At 48.6% G+C, this 24,467-nt stretch overlaps 1 protein-coding gene across 1 annotated transcript in view; it reads left to right on the top strand.

Annotated features, from left to right (window-relative positions):
• Positions 1-24,467, top strand: part of LOC142000366 (LHFPL tetraspan subfamily member 7 protein-like) — a 156,962-nt gene that overhangs the window by 17,214 nt on the left and 115,281 nt on the right. Inside the window, exon 2 of the mRNA XM_074974586.1 lies at positions 23,926-24,064. Coding sequence (XP_074830687.1) covers positions 23,926-24,064 — 139 coding nt within the window. The remainder of the gene's footprint in view (positions 1-23,925; positions 24,065-24,467) is intronic.

The raw sequence follows: 24,467 nt of genomic DNA, 5'->3' as shown, positions 1-24,467 counted from the left end.
CTCAGGTTCTTAAACCCAAAAGTCCCTTTAGCGTTCCCATCCCTTCTGTGCACCCCATTCACAGCTGCTGTCCTTGGCCAGTGCAGACCCAGAGTTCAGAGGTGCATCTGCAGAATTCACCTCCCACCCTGGGTGTGTGGGGGGGTGTAAAGAGGCACCTTGCTCGCTTCGCTGCTGGAGCACTCACTTGTCGCCCCTCTCTATGGGGCTCTGCTCTGGCCCTCTCCGCCAGCAGCCCTGCTGGCCGCATGCTGCACCTCTCCGTCTCACCAGCCACTCGTTTGCCAGCTGTCTTCTGCGACCACCGGCCTCTCTGCTGTGACCTCTGCACATCAGTCTCTTAGTAATTTCCAGCTCTTTGCAGACTGGGTAGAAACAGAGCCCCATCTCAAGTGATCTCAGCTCTCAGTGATTTTTAGCTCTTAGCAGAAACACGGTCCCACCACAACTGATTTTTATCTCTGATTGAGCATTTAAAAGAACAGAGAGGCTCCTAATGAAGCCCATTTAGCTCTTTCTTTAAACAGTGGGGAAGAACAGGTTAAACCAGTCCAGGAAGGACCCTTGGTGATGGTGTGCAGTCTCCTAGATGGGACACCTGTCCCCAGTTCTCTTACTGTCACAGGGCTCTGGCATTCAAGCTTCTGGCTAACAAGATCCTTTCAGCTGAAGGTGACCCCCCTCATTTGGGACAGGTTAAGCACAGTCCTGCTTCCCTGTATTCCTACAATAATTACAACAATTTGATAACAGCATTTCACTCCCTCCTGTATTCAGTACTAAAGTGATTTGTACCCAACACCAGCGAAAATTGATTACTTTGGCACCGTTCTATGTGCTGAATATCTAAGCAGAGCAGGAGCAAACTGTATTTACATAGTAACAGCCGTGTTAGTCTGTATTCGCAAAAAGAAAAGGAGTACTTGTGGCACCTTAGAGACTAACCAATTTATTTGAGCATGAGCTTTCGTGAGCTACAGCTCACTTTATCGGATGCACCCGATGAAGTGAGCTGTAGCTCACGAAAGCTTATGCTCAAATAAATTGGTTAGTCTCTCAGGTGCCACAAGTACTCCTTTTCTTTTTGTATTTACATAAACACACTCAAAGTCTGTCCCCCTCCCAGCGAGCTGTCAGGGAAGCATTCATTCAGACCCTATTTACATATCAACAGATTTTTTCTTGTATAAAACCCTGCATTTGAATGTGCAGATTGAGTACATATACATCCAGCTTCCCGACTTGCATGTGCAAATGTGGGGGTGTGGATTTGCACATGGAAAAGTTTCCACACACAAAAACTTCAGGTACAAATCTAGAGCTTGAGCTGAAGCGCCTCTGAAAACTTGGCTTACATTTTAGCTCTGCATGGAGCACATCATATAGCCCAAGTGAGGGATATTTTAATATGAAAATCTGGCCAGAGACTATTTCAACCTTTATTTTTCTGTGGCAAGGAAACAATCAGGAAGTTTTCCCAGTTTGTTCTGGCAAGTCATCTATTGTCAGGTCCCAATCCTGTGAGCTCCTAAGCAGGTGTGTAACTGTGTGTCTTCATTGGGACTACTTGTGAGTGTAAAGTTATGCATGTGCTTAATTGTTTGCAGGATTGGGGTCATGCTCTGTGATTGGCATTGCAGAAGGTACTGTGGCCTAGTGGGCAGAGCACGGGGTGTGGCTTGTTTCCTATCCCACACAGCCATGTAATTATGCAATTGCAAAGTATTATTAATAAGAGTAAATAGGACAGTGGTAATACTAGCTGGGAGATTTGTGTGCCCTGATTCCGGTGTTCCAGAATAGCCTGAAATTGAAGCCCTTTCCACAGTGAAAATTCCAGTAAATGCCATTATAGGATGATTCCACTGGTGCCTGGCTTCTACTGGAGGATCAGTAAGCAGACCAATGGACCTGGTGCTTTGCTCCAAAATCTACTTGCTGGTTGGAATCTGAAGGAACCAATTTACAGCTATGCTTTCCAGCCAGCACCTTTGCTGCCCCCGTGAATTCAGAGGAGTTTAAATCATAATAAAGTTTTGGGTTCTTTTTATTTACCTTCTGGTTTTGGAGCCACATATTTTAGCTTTTCTATGCTATCACAAGGTTTGGAAACTAATTAAAAAAGATACTTGAGAACCGTATATAATCACATGACTCCAGGAGCTGGAGATTTAAGGAAACACCAAATATAGCGAGAGTGTGGGTGACTGGGGCAAGTCATTTCACTTCTCTTTGTCTCTGTTGGGCAGGTGGAGCTTGTCAGCCATGGCAGGCAGACCACCTAGGAGAAGAAAAACACTTTCAAAACAGGAACATCAGGCCCGGCCAGCCAGTTTGTAAAAGTTGTGCTGATCACACATGCTGCATGGGTCTGTACTGCTGACCCCGGCTAATGGGACAAGGCAAAGGTGAGGCAAGCAAGCAGTCCAGCTAGATATCATGATAAATTCGTGAGAGCTGGCACCGCTGACTCGGAGATTAGTGCTCCGATTATTACAGTTCTCATTTTCTCTGGTGTCCCTTCATTTCAGGCCATTGAGAGAACTGAGTTTGTTGTCAGGCTTCAGTAGGGGGGGCTGGGGAATATCCTATCTTGTCTGCTTCAGTCAGACCCTGAGAAAGCAACAAACAAAGCAAAAAGCCAAAGGTCTCCTGGAAGGGAAGGGCTGGGTTTGTGTCCGTTGATCGTTTCCTCCAATTAACTATGGAACAGAGAGCTGCCATGAAAATACCTTCCCCCTAGAGTAAAGTCTAGGTTAGAACTCCCGAGCTGGTACTTGCATTCTCTGGAGTTGCTGGCAAAAAATGAAGGAGGCCTGTGTTGGAGTTGTGTGTTGTGACTTAAATTCAGCATTTAAACTTCAGTGGTCCTCTACCGGATAGCCCCACCCTACCTGCTGGTTCGACTAGTTAAAGCACCTGTTGATTCCTGCGTTCACTCTGCCAATGTTGTGAGCCTAGAGCATCCACTTCTCCCTCAAACACCCCCACGCTCTCCCTTGCTGTATCCCTTGACATGGGAAAACAATTCCCCATCAACGCTGGGAAAGCTGCCACCTTTCCAAGCCCTCCTTCAAACCTTCCTCTGCAGTACAAGCCACTCCCGCTTGGCACTGGTTGGGCAAGCTGGTGTACCAGGACTTCTGCTAAATACTGTTCATTTTATTGTCCCATCATCCTCCCGCCCTGTTTGTCCATATTGTCCACCTAATGTGCTGTACTCGGCATTTGTGAGGCTTCCGCGTTGTTTAAGAAAAATGGGAACAACTTGGGAGAGGGTCCAGAAGACAGCAACAAAAATGATAAAAGGTTTAAAAAACCTGACCTGTGAGAAAAGGTTGAAAGAACTGGGCATGTTTAGACATGAGAAAAGAAGATTACGGGGGGACCTGATAACAGTCTTCCAATTCGGTAAAGGCTATTATACAGAGGGCAGTGATCAATTGTTCTACAGAGGGAAGCATTTTCCCGAGTAGCTTCACAGTTTCTACAGTGGGCGTTCTCTCTGCAAGATTGGGGTGTGAAAGACCAAGCATCGATTTATTTCCAAGTAGCCAGACACCTTTCCAATTGCTTGGACCTAATTTATCTGTCTTCTTTCCTATCTCTCTCTCCTCTTTTCACTTCGATAACCCAGCCATGGGCGCTGTATGTCATTGGACAGGTTAATGGATTTCTTTTTTAAATTTAGGAATATTAAGTATTTTTCCCCTGGGATGAATATTTTATAAATAATTTTTAATTTTTGGGGGGAGTATTTTAGCTGAAGTGGAGTCTGCAGCAGATTTATTGTTTAATGACTGGAGCTGCTGCAGCCTGCATGTCAGACCCCAAAGGTAATCAAATAATTGATATAGGATTGTTGTTAATCAGAATTTATTATGCTACATAAAAGCATATTTACAGCTCCACAGAGGGACTATTAATTTGTTTGGGGATAAACAATTAATCTCCCTGGGAGCGGGCACACAAAATACGACCTGTTTTTATGTCTTTTAACAGTGGCAGACAAATAACTCAAATAGCTTCTGAGCACAGGATTTCAGAGATCAATAGTGAGCAGGAGAGGGGAAGGGCTGCTCTCAGGAGCGTCTCTGCATCTCTCACCTGCTGTGTAATAAACAAGCAGGAGGTGAAGATGGTGGCACAGCCCTCTCCCTTAGCGTGGCTGAGAAAGAGACATGGTTGCATTGGAGGATTCATGGTTTTGCTTTCGAAGGGAGTGTCTGTATAAACACGGGCCTTAATCTGCAGCTGCCCTGATACTACGATGAGGGGCCCATTTAAATCTTTGCAATGACTGAACAGTGTGGCTGGGGAAGGCATAGTTAAACTGCAGGAGAAAAGGCCAGTGGAGAGGTCACTGAACTGGGAATTGGGGCACCTGCTTTCTGTCCCCAACTGTGCCACTGACCTGCTGTGTGACCTTGGTCTAATCACTTCTCTGTGTGCATCTGTTTTCCTGCCCATCCTTTGTCTGCCTTGTTCATTTAGGCTGTCAGCTGTTTTGGGGCAGGGACTCTCTCCAGTGATACATACAGTGCCCTGTGCAGTGGCGGGGCACTGCCATTCCTCTGCTTCGAGGCACCATTTTAATGCAAATTTTTTTAAAAAAGGAAAAATTGATAGAGAGGGGTGTCAAAAGGGCCCTCAGGATTCCAGACAGGACCCATCAAAGTGATTGGTGGTGCCCTGTATTTTGTTTGTTTGTTTGTTTAGATGCCTATCTTTAGGGCACCTAGCGCTGAAGATTTTGGCCAGCATGTTCCAAAGAGCCACTTAGAGTCAGAAAGGCGACTCTGCCTGTGACCTTGTGAGGTCCCCTGTTTGTTCTTCTCTGTTGAGCCTGTTTCAAATTGTCTCCATTGATAGAAGTCTGGAGACTATTTTTCAAGCTGCCTCTCTGCCCCTGACGTCCCCTGTCCTGCAGCTGGAGCCTCGCTGACTCTCAGAATGATGTGGGAGGCAGAACAGAAGCCGGCTCAGTGCTCCTGCAGGGCTATTGAAAGCAAACAAATCTGTTTGTGTCAGTAAAATGAGCCGATGTGACAGGAATACGTGCTGGGAGCAGATCTGTTGGGTCGCCAGGTGCCATTTCTACATAGTCATTTTTCTGATGGTAGCTGTACTTTATCATGTGATTAATGGCCCTTTTCCTGAAATTCACTGAGCTGGATTTTCACAAACAGCCTTGATGGATCACGTTTGTTTTTCTTTGTCTATTTTTGGTACCAGCCCTTCAACTGTATCCTGTTTCCTGAATCCTTTCCTTTGGTGCTGAGGATGATACAGCCACAAACAGAGAGAGACAGGCCAAATCTCCCCAGATGAAGGAGATGATTTCTAGCCAATAGTATTTAATATCTTTCCTTTTTTATTTTTTCCCCTTACACTTTCTGATTTTTCTTTGAATGCAGTTTGTTGGTCTCGTGGTGCAGTTCTGGTATAGCGCGTGAGAGGTCCTGGGTTGAAATCCTGGACTAGTCCATGCAAAGGCTGGGAATATAATGGAACTTTATCTTTACAACAAGATTGTCAGCGTTATGATAGTTAACGCTAACATATTCTGGAAGGGATATTAAACCTTGTGCTTCAGGGCTTAAGACAATCTCTAATGATCAGAGACCAGGATGAGTTCCAGTCCGGGCGACAGATTATCTCACATCTGCTGATATGGGGTTCTTTTCTTGCATGGCCACTGTTAGATACAGGATACTGGACTAGATGGATTTGATCCAGTATGGCAGATCCTATGTTCCTAAACTGCCCCTTCAAATCAAAGCCATTGGTGAATCTATGCAGGGAATTAACTTCTTATTCTCCTGATCAGGTCTGTTGTATAATACACAGGGTAGTAATTTATTCATTTGTTTATGCATGGGGCTGTTTCCCCTCCCCACCCTAGTCTAAGTCCCATCCAAGATGCTCAGTGAAAGTTTGAATACATGGAAACAAACCAGAAGAGTGGAAAATCCAGGACCCTGCATGGGGATTCTCCCACTGGGTGACTGGGACAGAAGGCTGCTTTTTGGACTCACTACCTTGCAGTCCTGTTACAACTAGTTAGTATTCATATTGCTCTTTCCATCTTCCTTGCACTTTGTGGGTAGTAGCCAGTCCTTGCAACATGCCAGTGAGGAGGGAAGAGTGATCTCCTTCACAGAGGGCAATGCTGACACACGGAGGGAGGAAGAGACTTGCCCAAGACTGGAGAGTCAGTGTTAGTACTAGAATTAGTTCTTGGGTCGCAGCCCTGCCCCTTGGTGCTGCTTCTGTCTCATGGCAAGATGACTTTTTTTCACTTTTGTTTACATAAGCATAGAAGTATATAAAGACTTGGCGCATTCATGCAGGTCCGGCGTGTTTGTGTGCATGGCTGTGCATACAGAGTTTTGTGTGTGCATCTCCATATAGGTATCAAGGGGTTGGATTTTTTTGCCTGGGATGCTGAAGGACGTTCTAGCATCTCTGCTGATGAACTGCCTACCAGAATGTCTTTAGATGAGTAACAAGTGCATAAAGCAGCTTCTGCAAGAACTTTTGATCTCCTTCTCCTTCTCCCTTGGGCCAAGGTGCTGAGCCCAGCTCATTCATCCCCGGTCAGGGCTGCTTACAGAAGGCAAGGGGTGAAGTGTCAGCGAGGTAGCTTGTTCTTTCAGTCCCTCACAGGTTCAACTCAGCAAGGGGGCAGTGGGTGGTTTGCTGTCATGTGACAGGCTGCATTCTGAAGCTCCAAGCCCGAAATTCTCCAGTTCTCTCACCAAGTCCCTAAACAGAGGACTGCAGAAAGGCACATGACACTAAATATCCAGTGCCTTGTTGCACGAACCCTTGGCTTTCTTACACATTCAGCAGCTGCTTTGCTTGCTTCTGTCGTGATCTTTGCTCTGAGCCATCAGTCAGGCCAAGCTGGAATTCAACTGCCAGAACCAGATTTCCATGTCATGGGAACCTCCTATCCTGAGGGGAACTGGGGCTCAGCTCTGGGGCGATGCCAAGATGAAAGCACAGGGGGAAAGTGCTCACGCTTCTTCTGCTTTGCATGGCTGACACCGGGCCACAGTGTGTTGTGCAGACTGCACGCACCATTACTCCCCCCAGATGCTGAGAAGGCTAAATTGCACATTTATGCAGGTTCTAATACCTCTGGCTTCATTGGGCTGCAGCCTATTCATCTTTCTGAAATGAAGCAATATCCCCCCATTGCGGTAAAGTAGATATCTATCACCAGGCTAATACAATCACTGTGTCTAAAGCCTATACATCTTGCTGCCCCAGCCTGTCATCTCCACTCAGCATTTAATAACTACCATGTGATGAATATGTCCCTTTTGAGGGCTAACTATTATTAAGCGATGGTTGAGAACTTGATGATAGACTGCAACAGTTTGGGCTCTCTTTGGATGCAAAGCATCTCCAGGGATTTGTGCAGCTGCAAGAAAGGTGACCTGTGCAAGCCACAAGGGTTTGTTCTCAGAGTTCTTACACATACACCAGGTGTGTGTTGGGCAGTACCATGCTCATGGTGGTCTGCTCTGCCAGCTCTCTGCGTGTGGAACGCCTGTTGATATCGGTTGTAGCTTTAGTTATCGCATCATGCTTTTGAAGAGCAGCTTGGTAACCTTGGAGAAGCCATGTATATAGAAGCAATTCAGCTTCTTTCCTGCTGGGTCTTTTCCTCTTCTCCTTTCAGGCTTTTGCATGCTAATGGGATCTGCGTTGTGAAGGCGTTCTGTTCTTATTGCTTTCTCTGCACCTGAGGCCATAACGCTCCATCTGTGGCATCACAATATGGCTGCAGTGGACCTGATGATGATGTCACAAACAAGAGAATGAGGCCTTCTTGTGCAGGAAATGAACAGCAGGAGCTGACTAATTCTGAAAGAGATCCTATTTGCATGCAAAGATCCTTCGCCATGAAGGGTGAGGAATACAGGAAATGTATACTGGTCAGGCAGAGTTGTTTCCTCATGGAGGAGTAAACCTACCTATACACTGCATTGGGGGGTATCTTCAGGGAAACAAAACTCTGCAGTGTCACTGCACTGACTTTCCTGGAATTAAACCACAGGAATGGCTTTGGTCCAACACATTTGTCAAAGGTTTCTTGTCGTAAGGTGTTGGATGCTCACTGGGTCTGATCCTACCACTCTTCTTCACGTGACTCGACTGTGGTCCTGTGGAGACCTGTGTCAACAGATGCTGATCTCTAAGTGTTTTTCATTTAGTGCAGTCAGAATGGTTTTCTTGAGGCAGAATGTGTGACCCTTTGGTTGGTCTGTAGGTTTCTGCGTGCATAGCTGTGAGTCTGGGGATGACGGTGAGGTATTAAGGTGGGCCTGCTGTTCTGTCATTGAGAACAGTTGAAGATTACAAGCGTCCAGTTTTTGAAGCAACATCCCAGTCAAGAGCTCCCCAAGTCCCACCCTTGGATTCTAAAATTGGCATAAAAAAGTCACTTATGTGCTGAAGGGCGAATATAAGCACCCCAAAGGTTTTGCCATCCGATTGAAGTGTCCTTACTTCCCAGCTGGACTCCCCCATCAGCATGGTGCTGAACTAGAAGCCCACAACTAGGGGTAGTGCAGAGGCTGGGTTGGAGACCTGTGGTGCTGGATTGGGCAGGAAGGAATCTGCACGTGTCAGGGAGCGCTGCTTATCGGTGAGTCAGAGCAGGGGCTGCTGTGCGGCACGAGGAGATTATGATAAGGCTCAGACCAAAAAGAAATGCAAATGATTTTCTGTGAAGCTGCTGACTTTAATACCAGGGAAGTGACTAGCCAATGGGTTAGCAATCTGACTGCACTTTAGAGGGTAAAGGAATTTGTGTATTTAATCTCAGACTGGAAAGGAGTCAGGTCGGAAGCAAACTCCATGGATGACCTCCACACACCCAAGAGCTGCCTTGCATACAGCTGTACCCCTTGATGGCCATCCCTTGTTCTCAGCCACGTCTCCTTGCTCCCAAACCCTGCGTCTGATCTGTGTGCTCTCAAAGATGGCCCAGAAGAGACTAATGTTTCAACAGGCAGATTCTGGCCCTCAGACAATGATGCTCCATGTTACTCCTCTATGGCTTGCTCCATGCCATTAACTAGATGGAGGCAACTCCCAGGTGAGACCACTTCAGCAAGGCTCCTACTGATTTGGCTACTTCCACCTCAGTGTAGCATTCAACCAAGGGAGGCCTCTCCCAGCTCTGCACATGCAGCTGCTGGGAATGCTCTCTTCACCCCACGGACAAGGGTCCTTCTCTGATTCCTGGCTACTGCAACATGTCGGATGCACGCAACCCCACCAATGTGATCTTGCAGTCACATTTATTGTTGACAGCCTCTTTATTCCTCATTCCCTTCAGACACCTGGGAAGGTGCCTTTCCATCTATTTAATTATGCTTTCGCAATACTGTTTTCCACACAGATCAGAGTGAATTTCGTCGCCTAATTTACACCAAATAAACCCCCGAGCGAGGTGGTGGCTTACCTTCTCTTCAATACATAATTAATCAAGTGGACAGAGGTGCCGGGCAGACATGTTATTAATAGCTGGCACGCACGTGTCCCAGCATTTCCAATGATAATTTCATTTCTGATCTGCCATGTTGATGTATTATTTACTGGCAAGAAGTGAGAAAATTGTTCTTTTTTCCCCAAAGCACTACGACTCCACTGCAGCGCTCCCTGAGGGAGCCATAGTTCCATTTAATTGGGGCCCTGCCTGGCTGACTTCTCAAGCATAGCAGCGGGTGCACACTCGCAACCAGTTGTTGCTTAGTCTTTTAACTAAAAGGCTGCGGCTGAAATGAGCCAGTTTCCATGTAATGCTGCCGATACCCACCTTTCCTCTGCTTTAACAGCTTAATTGTTTGGCTGTAGCAGCGTTGGCTTGAGATCACTTTATCCTGGATGTAACGAGCTTTCTTTAACAGCCGCCATAGAGAGGGTGTGTGGGGGGAGAGGTTCTGCAATTTTGCATGCTGTTCCCCAGTATACTGCATGGATATTGCCTGCCACGTAGACAGCATTGTGGATCTATTGTGTATTTTTTGTCATGAATATACATGACCTTTCCAGGCAAGTATTAACAAATCTTATATATAGTCTGTATTTGGTACCCTTTGAAAGACCCATTTTGGTTAGGTGATCCATTTATTATCTGTGTAGTTTGTTTTGATTCCAAAAACGGTAACTGTGCATTATAAAATCTACTTGATATGGGAAAAAGAACTTTGCCTTCCTATCACAGCAGAAACTGGGGTGGATGTCTGGCTTAATGTGAAAGATACTCCAAGTTCTTTATCCTTGCAATTCTTCCAGAACAAGATATTGTTTAAGGTACTACTGAATTCCTGCACGTTTGTTAAAGCTAGATTGGCAGCACTCAGCGAATGTTAGAGATGCAAACAGCCACATACCTGTACACACTATATGCCAGCCACACACTATACCTGTAAAAAATGCATGTGTTCTGGAACACCATATTCAGTGCGCTCTTAAAGATTGTAAGTGTTGCTAACTTTCCTTCTCCAAGCTTGTCTATGGTATTACCATTAAAAAATGGATTGCAGTAACTTCTTTAGTGTCCAAAAGAGTTATTCTGAGAAAATGGAAATCTGCAATTCCTCCCTCATACGCAGACTGGCTTAGTGAGCTCTCTACTACGACAATAATGGAAAAAATGACTCTGTCTAATAGGAACGCTTGGAAAAAATCTGATGATGTCTGGTTACACATGAAACGATTGCACACTTCTCAGTTTAGTATATATTAGTCCCTGATACTCAGAGGTTATGTTCTCACTGATTTATCTATTTAGTCACTTTAATTATTGATGCCCTGCATGACTTCTACGCTGGGTTTTTTGTTTGTTTTTGTTGGGTTTTCCCCCCAGGTTTTTACAAATAAATAATCCTGAATGTTGTTATCTATATGGTATTTCCATCTTGTGCATGTATTCAGAGCGGTTGTGTTTTATTATGTGTTTATATTTTATATAAAAATTATAAAAGTAAAGTTAAAAAAATCAAATCTACGTGATCCCGATTTAAGGCTGTCTGTCGCTTTTTTCCATAGAAAAGGATTTCCCCATCTTTTATTTTTCCACGCTACTAACGTTGGGAGATCCGTTCTTTTCCAAAAATGAGCTCTCCCACATCTGGTTGCTAGTGGTAATGGTGTTTGCAGTGGGTCCTTGCCCAAGCCAGAATTCTCCTTTGGACTGTAACCCAACAGAATCACTGCGGGAGCTCAACGTAGTTGTCTTGAAAGTTCTATTTATTATTTCCCTCCAGAATACTATGATCTTAAGGCGTTCCCACTGGATACAGTCCTCTCCAGCATTTGACTCCCCTTCTCATGTATTTTATTATGAGCCCAATTTGCCTCTAATGCTCTCAGTGCTGGGCCAGTTGCTGTCACGCTGTTTTATTACTGCTTGATTCCCTGCACATCTTCCACCTGGTGGGAGGAAGACTCTTGTCCCTGATGGAGAACAATGGCACACGGACAGTTTGTGGCAGGGGTATGGCCCTTAGCAATAGTCCTGGCCAGGGAAGCAACTCATGCAGATGCAATAGGGATAAGCTCTGATATATAAACCCCTTTGCTGATAATCCACTGTCCTCCAGTTGTTTGATAGGAATGATGCTGCGGGGGGAGGTTGCCACATCTCTCTTTCCCTGTGGATTTTTTAAGACATTGGTTTGACCTAATAACAAACGACACTTCACCAGCGAGATGATGAGGCTCCTTCCAGGTGCAAGCTTGAAAGGCAGGCGGCATCAAACTGACCACGAGGCCTGGATGCTTTAATCCTATCATGTCGTTGCATGTGCATTAATTATTGAAGAACTCTGCAAGCAGATCATTTGGTGGCCTCCTGTCTTCTTTGTTGTTTCCTTTACACCGAGGGCACGAGCCACAACAGAATAGACTCTTACTTACAAACAAAAAGAAAATACCTCCAGGCCTGCTCTGACACTGACTTGCTAGGGGACCTGGGACAAGCCACTTATCTCTGTTCCTACACAATTATCTCCTCCCTAGGGGTGTTCTGAATGTTTCTAAAGCCCTTTTCACCCCTCAGGGAGAGCAGCTGATCGTGTGTGTGTGTGTGTGTGTGTTTGTGTGTGTGTGTGTGTATATATATACAGGGAAGTAGGCCAGCCCTGAACCCGACCTGACTTTCCTCTGGGAGGGCTATCCTGCTGAACAGGGAGCCAACAGCAAAAGGATGCCCTTCCTCCTCCTGGAAAGCAACAAAGCTGCTTTCCCTCCTCACCAGTGTCCTAGTCTGGACCAGTGCTGACATGCCTTTCTGTGGTGTCAGTGCCATCCTGCCTGAGCTGCCCGCATGGCTTCACTCCTGCCCCTTGACCCTGTGGAGAGATTCAGGAGGTCCTAGGTCCATATCTGGGAGACACTGGGAACAGGAAGGTTCTGTTGGCCCAGGAGTGAGTGGCAGCCATTTCTCCCCCACCGCCTAGTGTGCGGCCAAGAGTCATGTCATGCAAGGACATCGTTAATTATTTGTATTGCGATAGCACCTAGGAGTCACGGACCAGGATGCCGTTGTGGTAGGCACTGTCCAATCACATAACAAAGGCATGTCTGAAGATATGTGCCATCTCCCCAAAGAAATGTGAAGTCCACTGGCCTCTTCTTACTCAATATAACGATTATCCTACCTAGCTCTTGCATAGCACTTAGTATAAAACCCAATCCAAGGCCATTATGTAATTATCTCTACTGGCTCATTGATAAACTGGTCCCATTTGCACTTCCCCTTCTGGAAACGTGGCCAAACTTACTGCCCCCCCAAGCCAACCACTCACACCTCAGCCTTTTAGCTCTGAGTAAGAACTTGAGTGGCTCATGGATCATTTCCAGAAGAAACAGTGAGATTGTAGGGGATTTGTACTAACATAATTAAGAGGAAGCCTAGATCATTAAAACTAATGTGCCTGACATAAGTGAGGAGAAAGAAGTGCTTCGCAGAGACCTCTTTGTGCCGTGAAATATTCATCAGTCTAAATATTTCATTGGGGAGGCCGTAGCTGCCAGTGCTAGGCCCGATGCTAACAAATCCAGATCTTCATCCCAATTCTGAGGCAAGAAGATGAATGGGTGGGATGTGTGTGGGGGTGTTTTTACATCATTGGATGAAAAGTGCAAAGCAAAATGCCCAGCAGAACCTGCTTCAAAGAAGAAATTAAAGATGTTATTCCTGAAACAACCGCTGTGACTCCTTAGCTTCAAGTCAACCTGCTTTGATTATTGTTCGCCTTGCAGTAGTGCCTAGGGGCTGCAGCTGAGATCAGGGCCCCATTGTGCTAAGTGCTGTACAAACTCATAGGGACCATCCCTGCTCCAGGCAGACAAAGGGTAGGAGGGGAAACTGAGGCATAGAGTAGGGAAGGGATTTGCCCAATCTCACAAAACAGATCAGGAAAAGAGCTGGGACAAGACCCCAGTTCTTGTGCCTCCCCAGGCCACTGCTGTAGCCAGGTGACCACGCTGCAGCCCTGCATCAATCTCTGCTGAGCTGTGGATTTTCACCAAACCAGCAAATTTTCTGCGTGCAGCACCGACCAGCAGACAAAGGCAGATTGACTCAGTGAGAAGCAGGATTAAGCCCTTTGGAAGAGTCCAGCTTTCCCTTATACAGACCTGTGGGTGGGCATCTGCAGTGAAGTTACTGGAGACTTTGGGGAGGGGGCGGTTGGCTTGAGAGGTGGAAGATCTGTGAAAAGCCATCTCCTGAGCAGAAAGAAAAAGCTCCCGGCAGCAGCCGCAGGAGCAGCCCAGAGAGCAGTTGTCGGACTGCTCCTGCTGGATTGTGATGCCTTTTTCTAGCACTTGGCTGGGGGTGTGTGGGATGCACGCATAAACCTAGATGCATGCGGTCTGCGTTTGCGGCCCCAGTCAGTCCGATTGGGGGCAGGAAGTGTGCAGGAGCAGATAATGCCTCATCGTTAGTGGATGCTTCCTGACCTGGATTCTTTTCTGCCTTGAGGATCACTCGTCTCTTTGGATCTGAGCAGCTCAAAAGACATCAGAGCGAAGCAGCTATCCTTGCTCAAGTGATTCATATGTTTGTCTCATGTATTTGGGTCGTGGGCACCATTCCCTGGGATGCAGAAGGGGCACGAGGCTGCCCAAATCACTGTCTGAACTCCCAGTGACTGAACCAGCACATCATCAGTAGTGAGTGTCATCGCGTGGGTGTGGAGTGCAATACAGGGGGCTGGTAACCCATCCCCCCATAATTTTTTCCCTTTCAGCAGGACTACAGGTCTGAGTGACATGGTGCCACCTCTGGTTAACGGCAGGGCTACCCCCAGATTCACTGCCCCCAGAGGGAAAGTCTGTGGCATTACCTTGGCTGGAATCTGGGCGGGATTTTGTGGCTAAAACCCTGATTCTGCCAACCAGCATTATTCCACGGCTTGGGTTTGACTTGTTCTTTTAATGACAGCAGCCGCCCCCACACCAGTCCTGCCCTGCTTAGCTGAGCTCTGCTGGGATTCTCCCCTTTCCTGCTTTCAAATGGTGCCCGAAGACCTTTATTCTGTTCCATGTTAGCTGTCAGACAGCCCCTGCCAGAGACCTGCCCTGCAGGCTCTTGTCGGCTCTAGGTTTTACATAGCGTATTAATAATCATTGCCATGGTAGCATTTGGATAGCTTGTGTGGAGCCCCCAGCTATAAATACCAGCAGGATTATTAATCACTGTGCAGCACCTGGGGGTGGTGGTGGTGGTGGGGTGGAGGGGAACGACACCCTTCCCACGCGTGCATTTAAGAAGCTGCTTTCCTGCATCTCTGCTCTCCCAGCTTGTCTCCTGCTAACATCACCCGGGGCTGCCCAAGGTCAGGCCTCCCAGATCTCAAACACAGCTTCCCTGGGGCTTGGGGCGAGCTATAAATAGTGCCAGCGGCAGGGCATGTTTATGCCGAGCAGCTCACACCCAGCCGTGCACTGGGGACTGCTTGTCTGGAGACAGGCTCTGCAGGAGTGGGTGGTTGTAGCATAGTGTCTGTTGAGGCCCACAACCCTGGGCCGCAGGGGCCCAGCAGTGGCTCCTGGAAGCTCGCAGACAGACAAGCTAATGTGCCCAACCGGTTGTCCGCTTGACTGGTTCTGCAGCTGACCTTCTCGGCGAGCGTTTGAGGCTATGAGGGAAAGCAGCAGCTGGGGGAGAAATGCCCGTCGGTGGGAGAAGCGAGTGAGCATTTGGCTCAAGAGATGAGCTGCCCTCATGGAGACAGCATCGGTGAGCTAGCATCACTCAGGTTCCATTGCTCACCCAGGGCAAGTGGTGATAAATGAGCTTCTGAGGCTAAAATCAGCCCCCTGGCAGAGTGGCCTCTGCACGGATCCCTCTCTTGCACCGCTGGCTAACCCTGCCCAGGTGGGCTCACCCCCCGGGATAGAGGGATTGGCCTTAGACAGCTCTTGTTCCCCCACCGCACAAATTTTCTCACCTGCCCGGTTAACTTTCCCACATCTGACTGGCGACGCACTGGGGCCTCCAGGGCTGCACCCGCTACGTTTTAGGGGTAGGGTGGAGCCCTGAAATATTAGCAATGACCCACCGGCCCAGAGAGGGGTCCAGATCTGCAGAAAGAAAAGGCCCAGCAGAGACGCTAGTCAACACTGGCTGGGTTTAGTCAGTGATGGAGCTAGAGAGAGCCTCGGTGTCTGTGTCCCCTTTACGTTCTCTGCAATCCAGTCTTGTCTCTTCTCCACCATGAAGGGCTCCAGGGCCCACAATGAGCCTAGGCCTAAGCCTTATCCTGGCCACCAGCTGAGGGTGTCGGCCTGGCCCAGGACGCTGCCCATACCACTGACTGAAAGGCAAAGGGCAGTATCCGGGGAGGGGAATGCTGGAACGCTAATCAAGGGCTATAGGAAAACAGGAGTACTTCCGCTTGGCCCAGGGAGGCTCTCTGGGCTCTGTGACCTCCCTCAAAGGCCCCAGAAGGACTGGAAGAGCTGCCAAGGGCCCCCCTGCCAAAGCTCCAACACCAGTGCTGATTTCTGCAGACGGGGCTTTCCTTCCTGAGTGCCAACAGACTTTCCGAGCTACCTGCCTGGGGTAACTTCTACTTAGAATAACCTTTGCCACTGAAGTGCTTTTAAAGGGGCTCAAAGCTGCCAGCTATCGAGACCTTATTGGTGCCTCTCCGCTTGTGCTGTCTGCCTGTGGGATTATCCTGCCCTTTGTTGTACTGTTCAGGCTGGAGACGAAAGGTGCCCGGCTGCAGAGTGACGTGATGGGGATGCACGCCTCATCTTTGTCGGGCTCCATCAGGCTTCTGCGCTCGTCTCAGCCACATGCGTGGCCACCCCTCTGCCACATTTGTAGCTGGGCTGCAGCCCCAACCTCAGATCCAGTCTGGGTCAGGCGGCATCTCCCTCTGTAAGTCCAGGAGACAGCAGGCTCCACCTTCTCGGCATCAACCCGTGGCTTTAACTGTAACAGAGAGCGACAATGCAGTGGGAGAACTCCATGTGGCCTGCACTTACGGGAATGATGCAGGGGAAGAGTCCCTCTCCTTTCCCCTCCCTTTCCAGACACCTGTCTGTTCGTCTTGCTCCCTGTTTGCACCAGGAGGAAAAGCTTTCACTGTCCTGTCTCAGACCCTTGCACAAATCCTCTGCTGCAGTTTAGGGCTCTCCATTGATTTGCAAACATGACATGGGAGACTAGATTCATGAGAGGAAGGAGAAGATCTGTAGGCATCAGAGGTGGGGATGGAAATCTGGCTTCTTAGTAGGTCGGGTTTGGTTCTCTCTTCAGTTTAGCCTCTAGTTCTCCACCAGTCCCTCATCCCCAGTGCACGCTCGCTGTGACACACAGCGGTGTTTCCCTGCTTATTCGATCTCAGCTGGATGTTTGCAGCAGCAGCAGGGCTGGTGGCAACAGCAGGAAGAGGGCAGCAACAGAGAACCGGGGGCAAACGCAGAGTGTCCTAAGGAAAAGTGGGAGCTACGTGGTTCTTCCCTTCTGCTCGAAAACTCTCCCCGGAGTGTCGCTTCTGGCACCTGGAGGAATTGCCTCCACTGGCCCAGAGACCAGCTACCTCTGGGCTCACTCCATCGCCATTCTGCTGGAGCCAGAGCGGAGCCGCCGCTGCGCGCAGAGCTGAATGGTCGGCAGCAGTGGTGGGATTTCGGGGGTAATTACGGCTGCTGTGGTTCTGCAGGAGGAGGTGGAGCAATGCGCACACCCCACAGTCAGCCCGTTTATTTTCCAAGGGGGGGCAGTTTCTGCCTGGGGAGGTCAGAGACGCTCACAGAAGACCAAGGGGTGATCTGTGAAAGTCAGCCTGGGTTCGGGGGGCCCCTGGTAAGATGGGGTGTTGAGGCCTTGCTGGCAATACACAGGGTGAAACTGGACTCTGAGCCCAAAGCCAAAGCAGCTAGGGGGCACTTACACAGGCGAGGGCTCAGTTCAGGGGGGTTGCAGAGTCCATTCCATTATTTGTTTGTGCTTCACAATTAATATTATTCCTCCCCTCCCCCCACAAGGAATTATCTCAGTGCCCAGTGCCCGTGATCACCCCTACACGAACACACCACTGTTCCAACGCCACCCTACAATAACAAACCAGTAAGTGCAGCTCAATGCCCAGGAATGAATTTATGAGAGTGACCCACAGCCTGCGGCCCAGCGTACGTGAGGAGCCCTACGTCAACAAATCAGCATTCCCAGCCCAAGGTGTGTAAGCGAACCTGCCATCACAAAACAACAGCACAGCAGTGTGCATGCGTGATCAAAGGAGGCATACTCTGGTAGGGAAACATCCCATGTGTGAGCTTCCAAAGGCTTATATTGTAAAAGCGCAGTGAGGCTAAAGAATCCTTCCATGATTTCTGACAGATACCCTGACAAGTTCATGTTTTACAGTGAGCCCTGGTAAAACGTTGGCACCCCAGTGGCAACATTTCAAGTGTCCATTAAAGCAGGAGCTTCTCTAGTGTTAAATTATCATGGAATGAACACCTGTGGAAATATCGCTCACGTGACGTGGGCATGAATAGCAAATGAATTCTTTATGGCCGGCTGGCGGCCTTGCCATGAATCCTAAATGAATTCTGTAATAATGGAACACTTGGCCTATGCCGTCCCTGCCACGCCGTACTGGGACGGCAAACGCAGATTATGGTTTAAGGATTTTATAATCTAATCTTTTCTTCTGCGTTGTGTCCACCTTGCTTATTTAAATGGTAAATTCTCTGGGACTGGCTTACCATGTGTACGTAGAACACTCCCTCTTTCTGTACGCGAAACACTTCTCTAGTGACTGCTTCTTAAAATAAAAAAGAGAAGGGAAGAAGCCGAGTGGAAAATGGCAAAGCAACAGTATAGTTCGGTCTAGTGCAGTGTCTGTGAATAACAATTTCTTCTTGGAAGCTGACCCCGGAGTGAAGTGAGCAAAACAGCCCTGCCAGCAGTGCATCAGCTGTGTAACTGCAGATGGGGAAAGCACTATTCTGGTGTGCAAATCATCCTATGCCACTGCATGTTTGAACAAAGCAGAGGGTATATTATGTTTTATAAATCCTTCAGGACCTAGGCTTATTATCGAGGTGGTGCTACGCCCATGAACAAAGGAACGCAAGCGATGGGGAATGAAAGGCAGCCCGCGTCAGTCACTTTCAGAAGGTGGGGGTAGAAAGGAATCCAAAGTGGATTGGAGAGAGGCAAATAGAAATGGTCTGGTGCAGGGAGGTGTTAACCCATGGACTTGAACTTCAAAGGGAAAATCGGATCGCTCTCTGACGTGGATTGCAAAGGGATGAGGAGAGCAGTGGGTTGCTGCCGTAGCTTTTTTTGCTCCTTTGCAAGAGCAGAACTTTCCCCCTGAATCTTTAGAGCAGGGGGGGCCAACCTGTGCCTCCGGAGGCTCATGCGGCTCTTCAGGAGTTACTGTGCGGCTCCTTGTCTAGGCACCGACTCCGGGGCTGGAGCTATAGGCGCCAACTTTCCAGTGTGCCGGGGGGTGCTCACGGCTCAACCCCTGGCTCTGCCACAGGCCCTGCCCCCACTCCACCCCTTCCCATGCCCTCCCCTGAGCCTGCCATGCCCTTGCTCCTCCCCCCTCCCTCCCAGAGCCTCCTGCACGCCACGAAACAGCTGATCGGGAGGTTCGGGGGAGACGCTGATCGGCAGGGCTGCCGGTGGGTGGGAGGCGCTGGGAGTGGGGCGTGGGGAGCTGAAGGGGGGCTGCTGACGTATTACTGTGGCTCTTTGGCACTGTACATTGGTAAATTCTGGCTCCTTCTCAGGCTCAGTTTGGCCACCCCTGCTTTAGAGCTTTGACTGTCTCCCCACTGCCCATTTAGCTGAACCTGACCCTAACACGTGTCCTTTGGCAGAAGAGGAGAAGGTCCATTTCTGCTCTCCTGCATTTTGTTACTATCATGTTGCTGCAATTGATTGCTATCCCAGCAGGGCGGAACCTGTTCTTGGTACATTTGGCTTAAATAACAAGCGAATGTGCAATCTCAGTTGCAAATATCGTGATAGCTACAAGGCAGGGACAGACTTTTCAAGTCAGATCTGTACTGCCTGGGTCATTGTTCCTGGAGGGCAGGGGAATTTTTATTAGGCTTTTTGGACAGCACCACAAGATTTCTTGAACAAACCCAATTGCTGTTTTCCCTGCATTTGCTTGATCGTGAGTCCTGCATCTTAACATGCACTTAACAGACTATTTAGTTCTGGATCCTGATTTATAACCTCTTTGGCGGTGGGGTCGGGGGGGGGGGGGAATGAAAAGAAGGGTTTTATTGGTTTTGTTTCTATGGTAACCATGGTTGCTCAGAAGCTGGAACAGGAAAAGAAAATTGTGCATTTTTAACCAGAAGTGTCACTGGGGCAAACGGGACACACAATGACTCAGAGCTGATGTTATACACTGGACACACCAGCAGCCCCATCCGCACTGCCAGGGTAACAGTCTATGCCACCCAGCCCTGCCATCCTTATTTCTGGAACACCTCTCATTACAAAGACCATCGCTCACATCGGATCCTCTGCTACATCCAGGGTTGCACCTAGCTTGGAAAATTTAGGTCCACCAGGATGGCCCTATCACTGGTACCGACAGGGGGAGTGCTCGAGGAGCCAAGACTTGGATGCTTTCAGCACAGCTCAGAGTAGGAGCAAAGGGACATGGTGGAGAAAAAGCCAAGTCCAGTGGACACTGCAGTCTCCATGTCTCTATCAAAGGTAGAGCTGCGATGTCAGTGAATTATTGGACCTATGTTTGCAGTCAATGTTCGTTACAGGAAAGAACCAGCCTCGGGAATGCTCCCTGGCTAGCAAGAGCTGTATACACCTCACAGAAATTAAGCCCACACTTTCTTAAGCACTGGCCTGTGCTCACAATCTCTCTCTTTGTTATTGTGGGTCTCGGTTCCTGTTTGTGTCGGTCAGTGCCCTGTGGAGGCTGAGCTGTGACAACAGCTGCCATGTTCAAGGTGTGTCAGCTTTCCCAGTATAACCCTGCTAGGGTGACCAGATGTCCCAATTTTATAGGGACAATCCTGATTTTTGGGTTTTTTCTTATATAGGCTCCTATTACCCCCCACCCCCTGTCCTGATTTTTCTCATTTGCTGTCTGGTCATCCTAAACCCTGGTGTTTGCCTCTTTTGTCCCTGTTCAAGCAGGCTCAGGACCCATGCAAAATCAGATCTTGCTTTCGGTCTTCAGTGGCATTTGCATTCCCATTTCCAGCACCCTTGGGGCATAAAATGGCCCTGTCACTTCTCTTGTCTGCCATGCGTGGGAACAGCTGCTTCTTGTCTGGAGGGAGCACGTCACATATTTGTTTTTTGTTACATGCTGAGTTCAAACTCCTGAGCTAAAATTATTGCTCTGTTCTTACCCTGGGGTGGATTTCAGGAACTCATCTGGAATACACACACGTGCCTGGGCTTCTGGTACCCAGTGGTGCTGAGCAATCACAGGCACCAACTGATGAGAGGCTTGCAGTGTGGCTCCTTGCCCATGCAGCTGTGATTTATTCCCCCCATTTCCCCCTGACGGCCACGGGATGCAGTGACATTTTCTCTTCTCAGTTTGCCTATGTTCTGGCCAGGTGAGAGCTGCAGTAACCTGATTTCTGCCTGCCACCTGTACCCTCACCTGTCCAGACTGAGCCACTCTCCAGCTTAACAACAACTCTCCGCTCTGTGGAGCTCAAAGCGCTTTACAGAGGGGAGAGAATATCACTGGTTGGGATTGTTACTAAGGGCCTAAGAGAGTTAGGCACCCTCTCCTAGGCTCCTGAAATCCCCAGCCACTATTGTACAAATGAGGAAACTGAGGCACCAAGGGGGGAAGTGTCTTGCCCAGGCTGGTCAGTGGCAGAGCCAGGTCTCCAGCTTGCTCCAGTCACGGGGGCACTGTTGTCACCTAGGGTATGTCCTGATTGCAATAAAAGATCTGCAGTGCAGAGTCTCAGAGCCCAGGTCAGTTGACCTGGGTTGCAGGGCTAAAAATAGCAGTATAGACATTTGGGTCCAGGGCACAGCCTGGGCTCTGAAACCTGGTTCTGGGGGAGGGTCTCAGGCTTCAGCCTGAGTAGAAATGTCTACACTTATTTTTAGCCCTGCAGCTCGAGCGCCACCAGCCCAAGTCAGTTGACCTGGGCTCTGAAACCCAGTGCTGCAGGTTTTCCTTTGCAGTGTAGACGTACCCTTAATCTTACTTGGCCACCTCTTGGAGGGCAGTTTGAGGTCACTGCTTTGATCCACTTTGGACTGAGCGATGCCCAATGATGGTGCCTCAGGCAGTGCTGGGGATGTGGCCGGGTGAGGAGTGTCTCCCCTGGATCCCAGAAGCTCTCAGTTCTGGTCTGGTGGGATCACAGTCAGGCCATAGAGGAACAAAGGAGAGATCCCCTGGCCCTGGCCCGGGCCCAGTCCAGCTGTCTTCTGAAGTTGTTCCTGATCCCATCCTAGATGGCTGTGTCCCAGTGCTATCTGTTTGCACCACGAATTAGCTGGGGTTTTATTTTTAGATGCTGTTCCAACTTGCACCCTCAGGGTGCAATGTTAAATGGCAAGGCAGTCATCTGGCAGAGGACAGTGCGAACCTGTGAAGATGCGAGCGGGATACCCACCTGCTCTGCCCTGAGAGCAGCTAGGAGGGTGGCGAGTTGCGATTGGCTAAGGATTGTGCACAGCCTATTATGGTTGTTATGCTATCTCCCACCCTGCCCTCTTGTTTCTCATCCACCTGCCAGGTCTTGTCGTTTAGGCTGTAAGTTCTTTAGGGTGTGCTGGGTACAGCAGGGGTAGTCAATTATTTTTTGTAAGGTCCAAATTTCTTGGTCAAGTTCCAGACTCCAGAAAAAATAATAAAATAAAATAATAATAAGTAAATAAAAAGATTTTGGGGTCCGTTCAAAAGTGTCTGGCAGTCCAAGTTTGGCCTGCGGTCCACCTATTGACTACCCCGGGATACAGTATGAAAATTACAAGCTATCACTGTAAGTATGAGGGGTTTCCTGGACTTGCTTCCTGGCTGGGGGGTGTTGTAGGGAAGCATCCAATCTGGGTCTTTCAGCAGTCAGTCTGCAAAGAGCCAGCCTAGGGTAAGTGGGGAGTTGTACCGCTCTGCCTTAGGGAGCAGCCTGCTTTGTCTCTCTGTTGTGGGTTCTCGTCTGTTAAGGTTCTGGATTTTAAGAAATAAAGTCATGTTACCTTGCAAACTTCCAGCAAAAGTATTTTATGTTTTTTCTAACTTCTCTGTTTGTGTGCCATAAACATACAGGGACCATCATTTACTATATGTCTGGGCAGCCCCTAGTGCAATGGGTCCCTCGCCTGGCTGGCCTGCAGATGCTACCATAATCTAAATGTCTAATAATAACTGCACTGCTTGAGCTCTGATTTGATCATAATAAATAACTAGAGACACTTTCAGAACAGAGAGAGAGAGAAAGAGTCTTATGAAAGCTGGTCAGAGGTGGGAGGGGGATGCACCATGGCCCAGGTGTCGGGGAGGGGACAGGGACGGCTGTGCTAGGGGACGCAATGCCGCCCATGTTCCAGAGTAATAACGGACTAGCGTTTCTTTAGGTGAATGCTGCAATGGAATTAGCCTAGTAGCAGGTCCCACTTCACAGGAGTAGAGCATCTTCTGAGAAGTACATATTAATGAGAGAACTTGCAGGCCTGGACGCGATAACTAGATACATTTTATCTATCAGTGGAGGCGCTGAAATGCATCGGAAGCATCTAATGGCACTTGTATTCGTTACATAATCCCGTCATGCATGTAATACATTTGCTATTATCACTATAGCCTGAATACTGATAACCCAGGGGACTCAGTGACAGGTGAGCCATGGGCTAAAGATTCAACAGTGAACTTAAGCACCATAACATGAAAGGGAAGGGATGGGGGAAGCCTAGTATGACAGTGCTCTGTTTCTAATTTCAGGGCAGAATAAATGTTAAAAGCTCTGTTGGGAGACCAGAGACATGATGTCAGATTAAAAGAAAATCCGTTCTATTAGTCAGCACTCCGGCTACTAATTCGGTGAAAAAATATTTGGAGGGCAGTTAAGATTCCAAAGGTACAGCTGGGCATTGTGAGTCTTGCATGGCGGGACATGAGGCCCCCCCAGGTGTCAGACCCCACCACCTCTCATGGGAAAGGCAGTGTTAAGTAATGGCTTCTCCTGCAATAGTCTAGAACATGCCGGTTACCCAGGGCAGTTTATGCATGTGAAACAGTAGGACAATTGGACGGGCAGTGGTAAGTGATGCCACCACTACCCAAAATCAGCTTGATTTCTGAGCTGAGCAAGTGGGCCGGTGGACGAACAGCGCTCAGCTCAGGGGCTGCCTGTTTTCATGCTCGCTGTCCCATTAACACCTGTGTGTGTATGTCCTTTCAGACGAGTGCAGTGCTGTGCTCTGGAGGCTGTGCCCTCTTGGCCATCAGCTGTCTGCTGGCGATCATCGCTATATTCCTGCCCAGCGGGCTCTGTGAGAGACGAGTGTGCACCCTGGCTGGCTACATGCAGACAGCAGCGGGTAAGTGACCTGGACCCCACCCTCAATGTTTTCTCTTGTGCCCTCTGTGGTTAAAATGGCGTTCTTATTTTCCAGTACAATTTACCGCACAGGAACTCTGGCCAAAGCTGTCACTGACCTCAGTGGGGCAGTGAATGCTCAGTGCCTTGGAAAATGAGGCCACTTATTTAGGTGCCTAAATACAGATTTTGATGTCTTGCTTTGGGCACCCAAATCTGTAGATTTTGGCTACGGGTCTTGAGACACCAAATTGGACCATCAGCTCTGGCATCCTCCACCTAGTAGCGGATAATGCTTCAAAGGAAGCCAACGTGCTAGTCACCTAGCATACATGGAAATGCGAATACATGTGAAAATAACATTAAGGCCCAAGCTGCAATGCAGAAGCTCTTCAGGATGGCAG

Source organism: Natator depressus, chromosome 17, assembly GCF_965152275.1.
Source record: "Natator depressus isolate rNatDep1 chromosome 17, rNatDep2.hap1, whole genome shotgun sequence".
Lineage (NCBI taxonomy): Eukaryota > Metazoa > Chordata > Testudines > Cheloniidae > Natator > Natator depressus.
The sequence above is the reverse complement of the archived record's forward strand: the minus strand, read 5'-3'. Positions and strand labels throughout refer to the sequence as shown.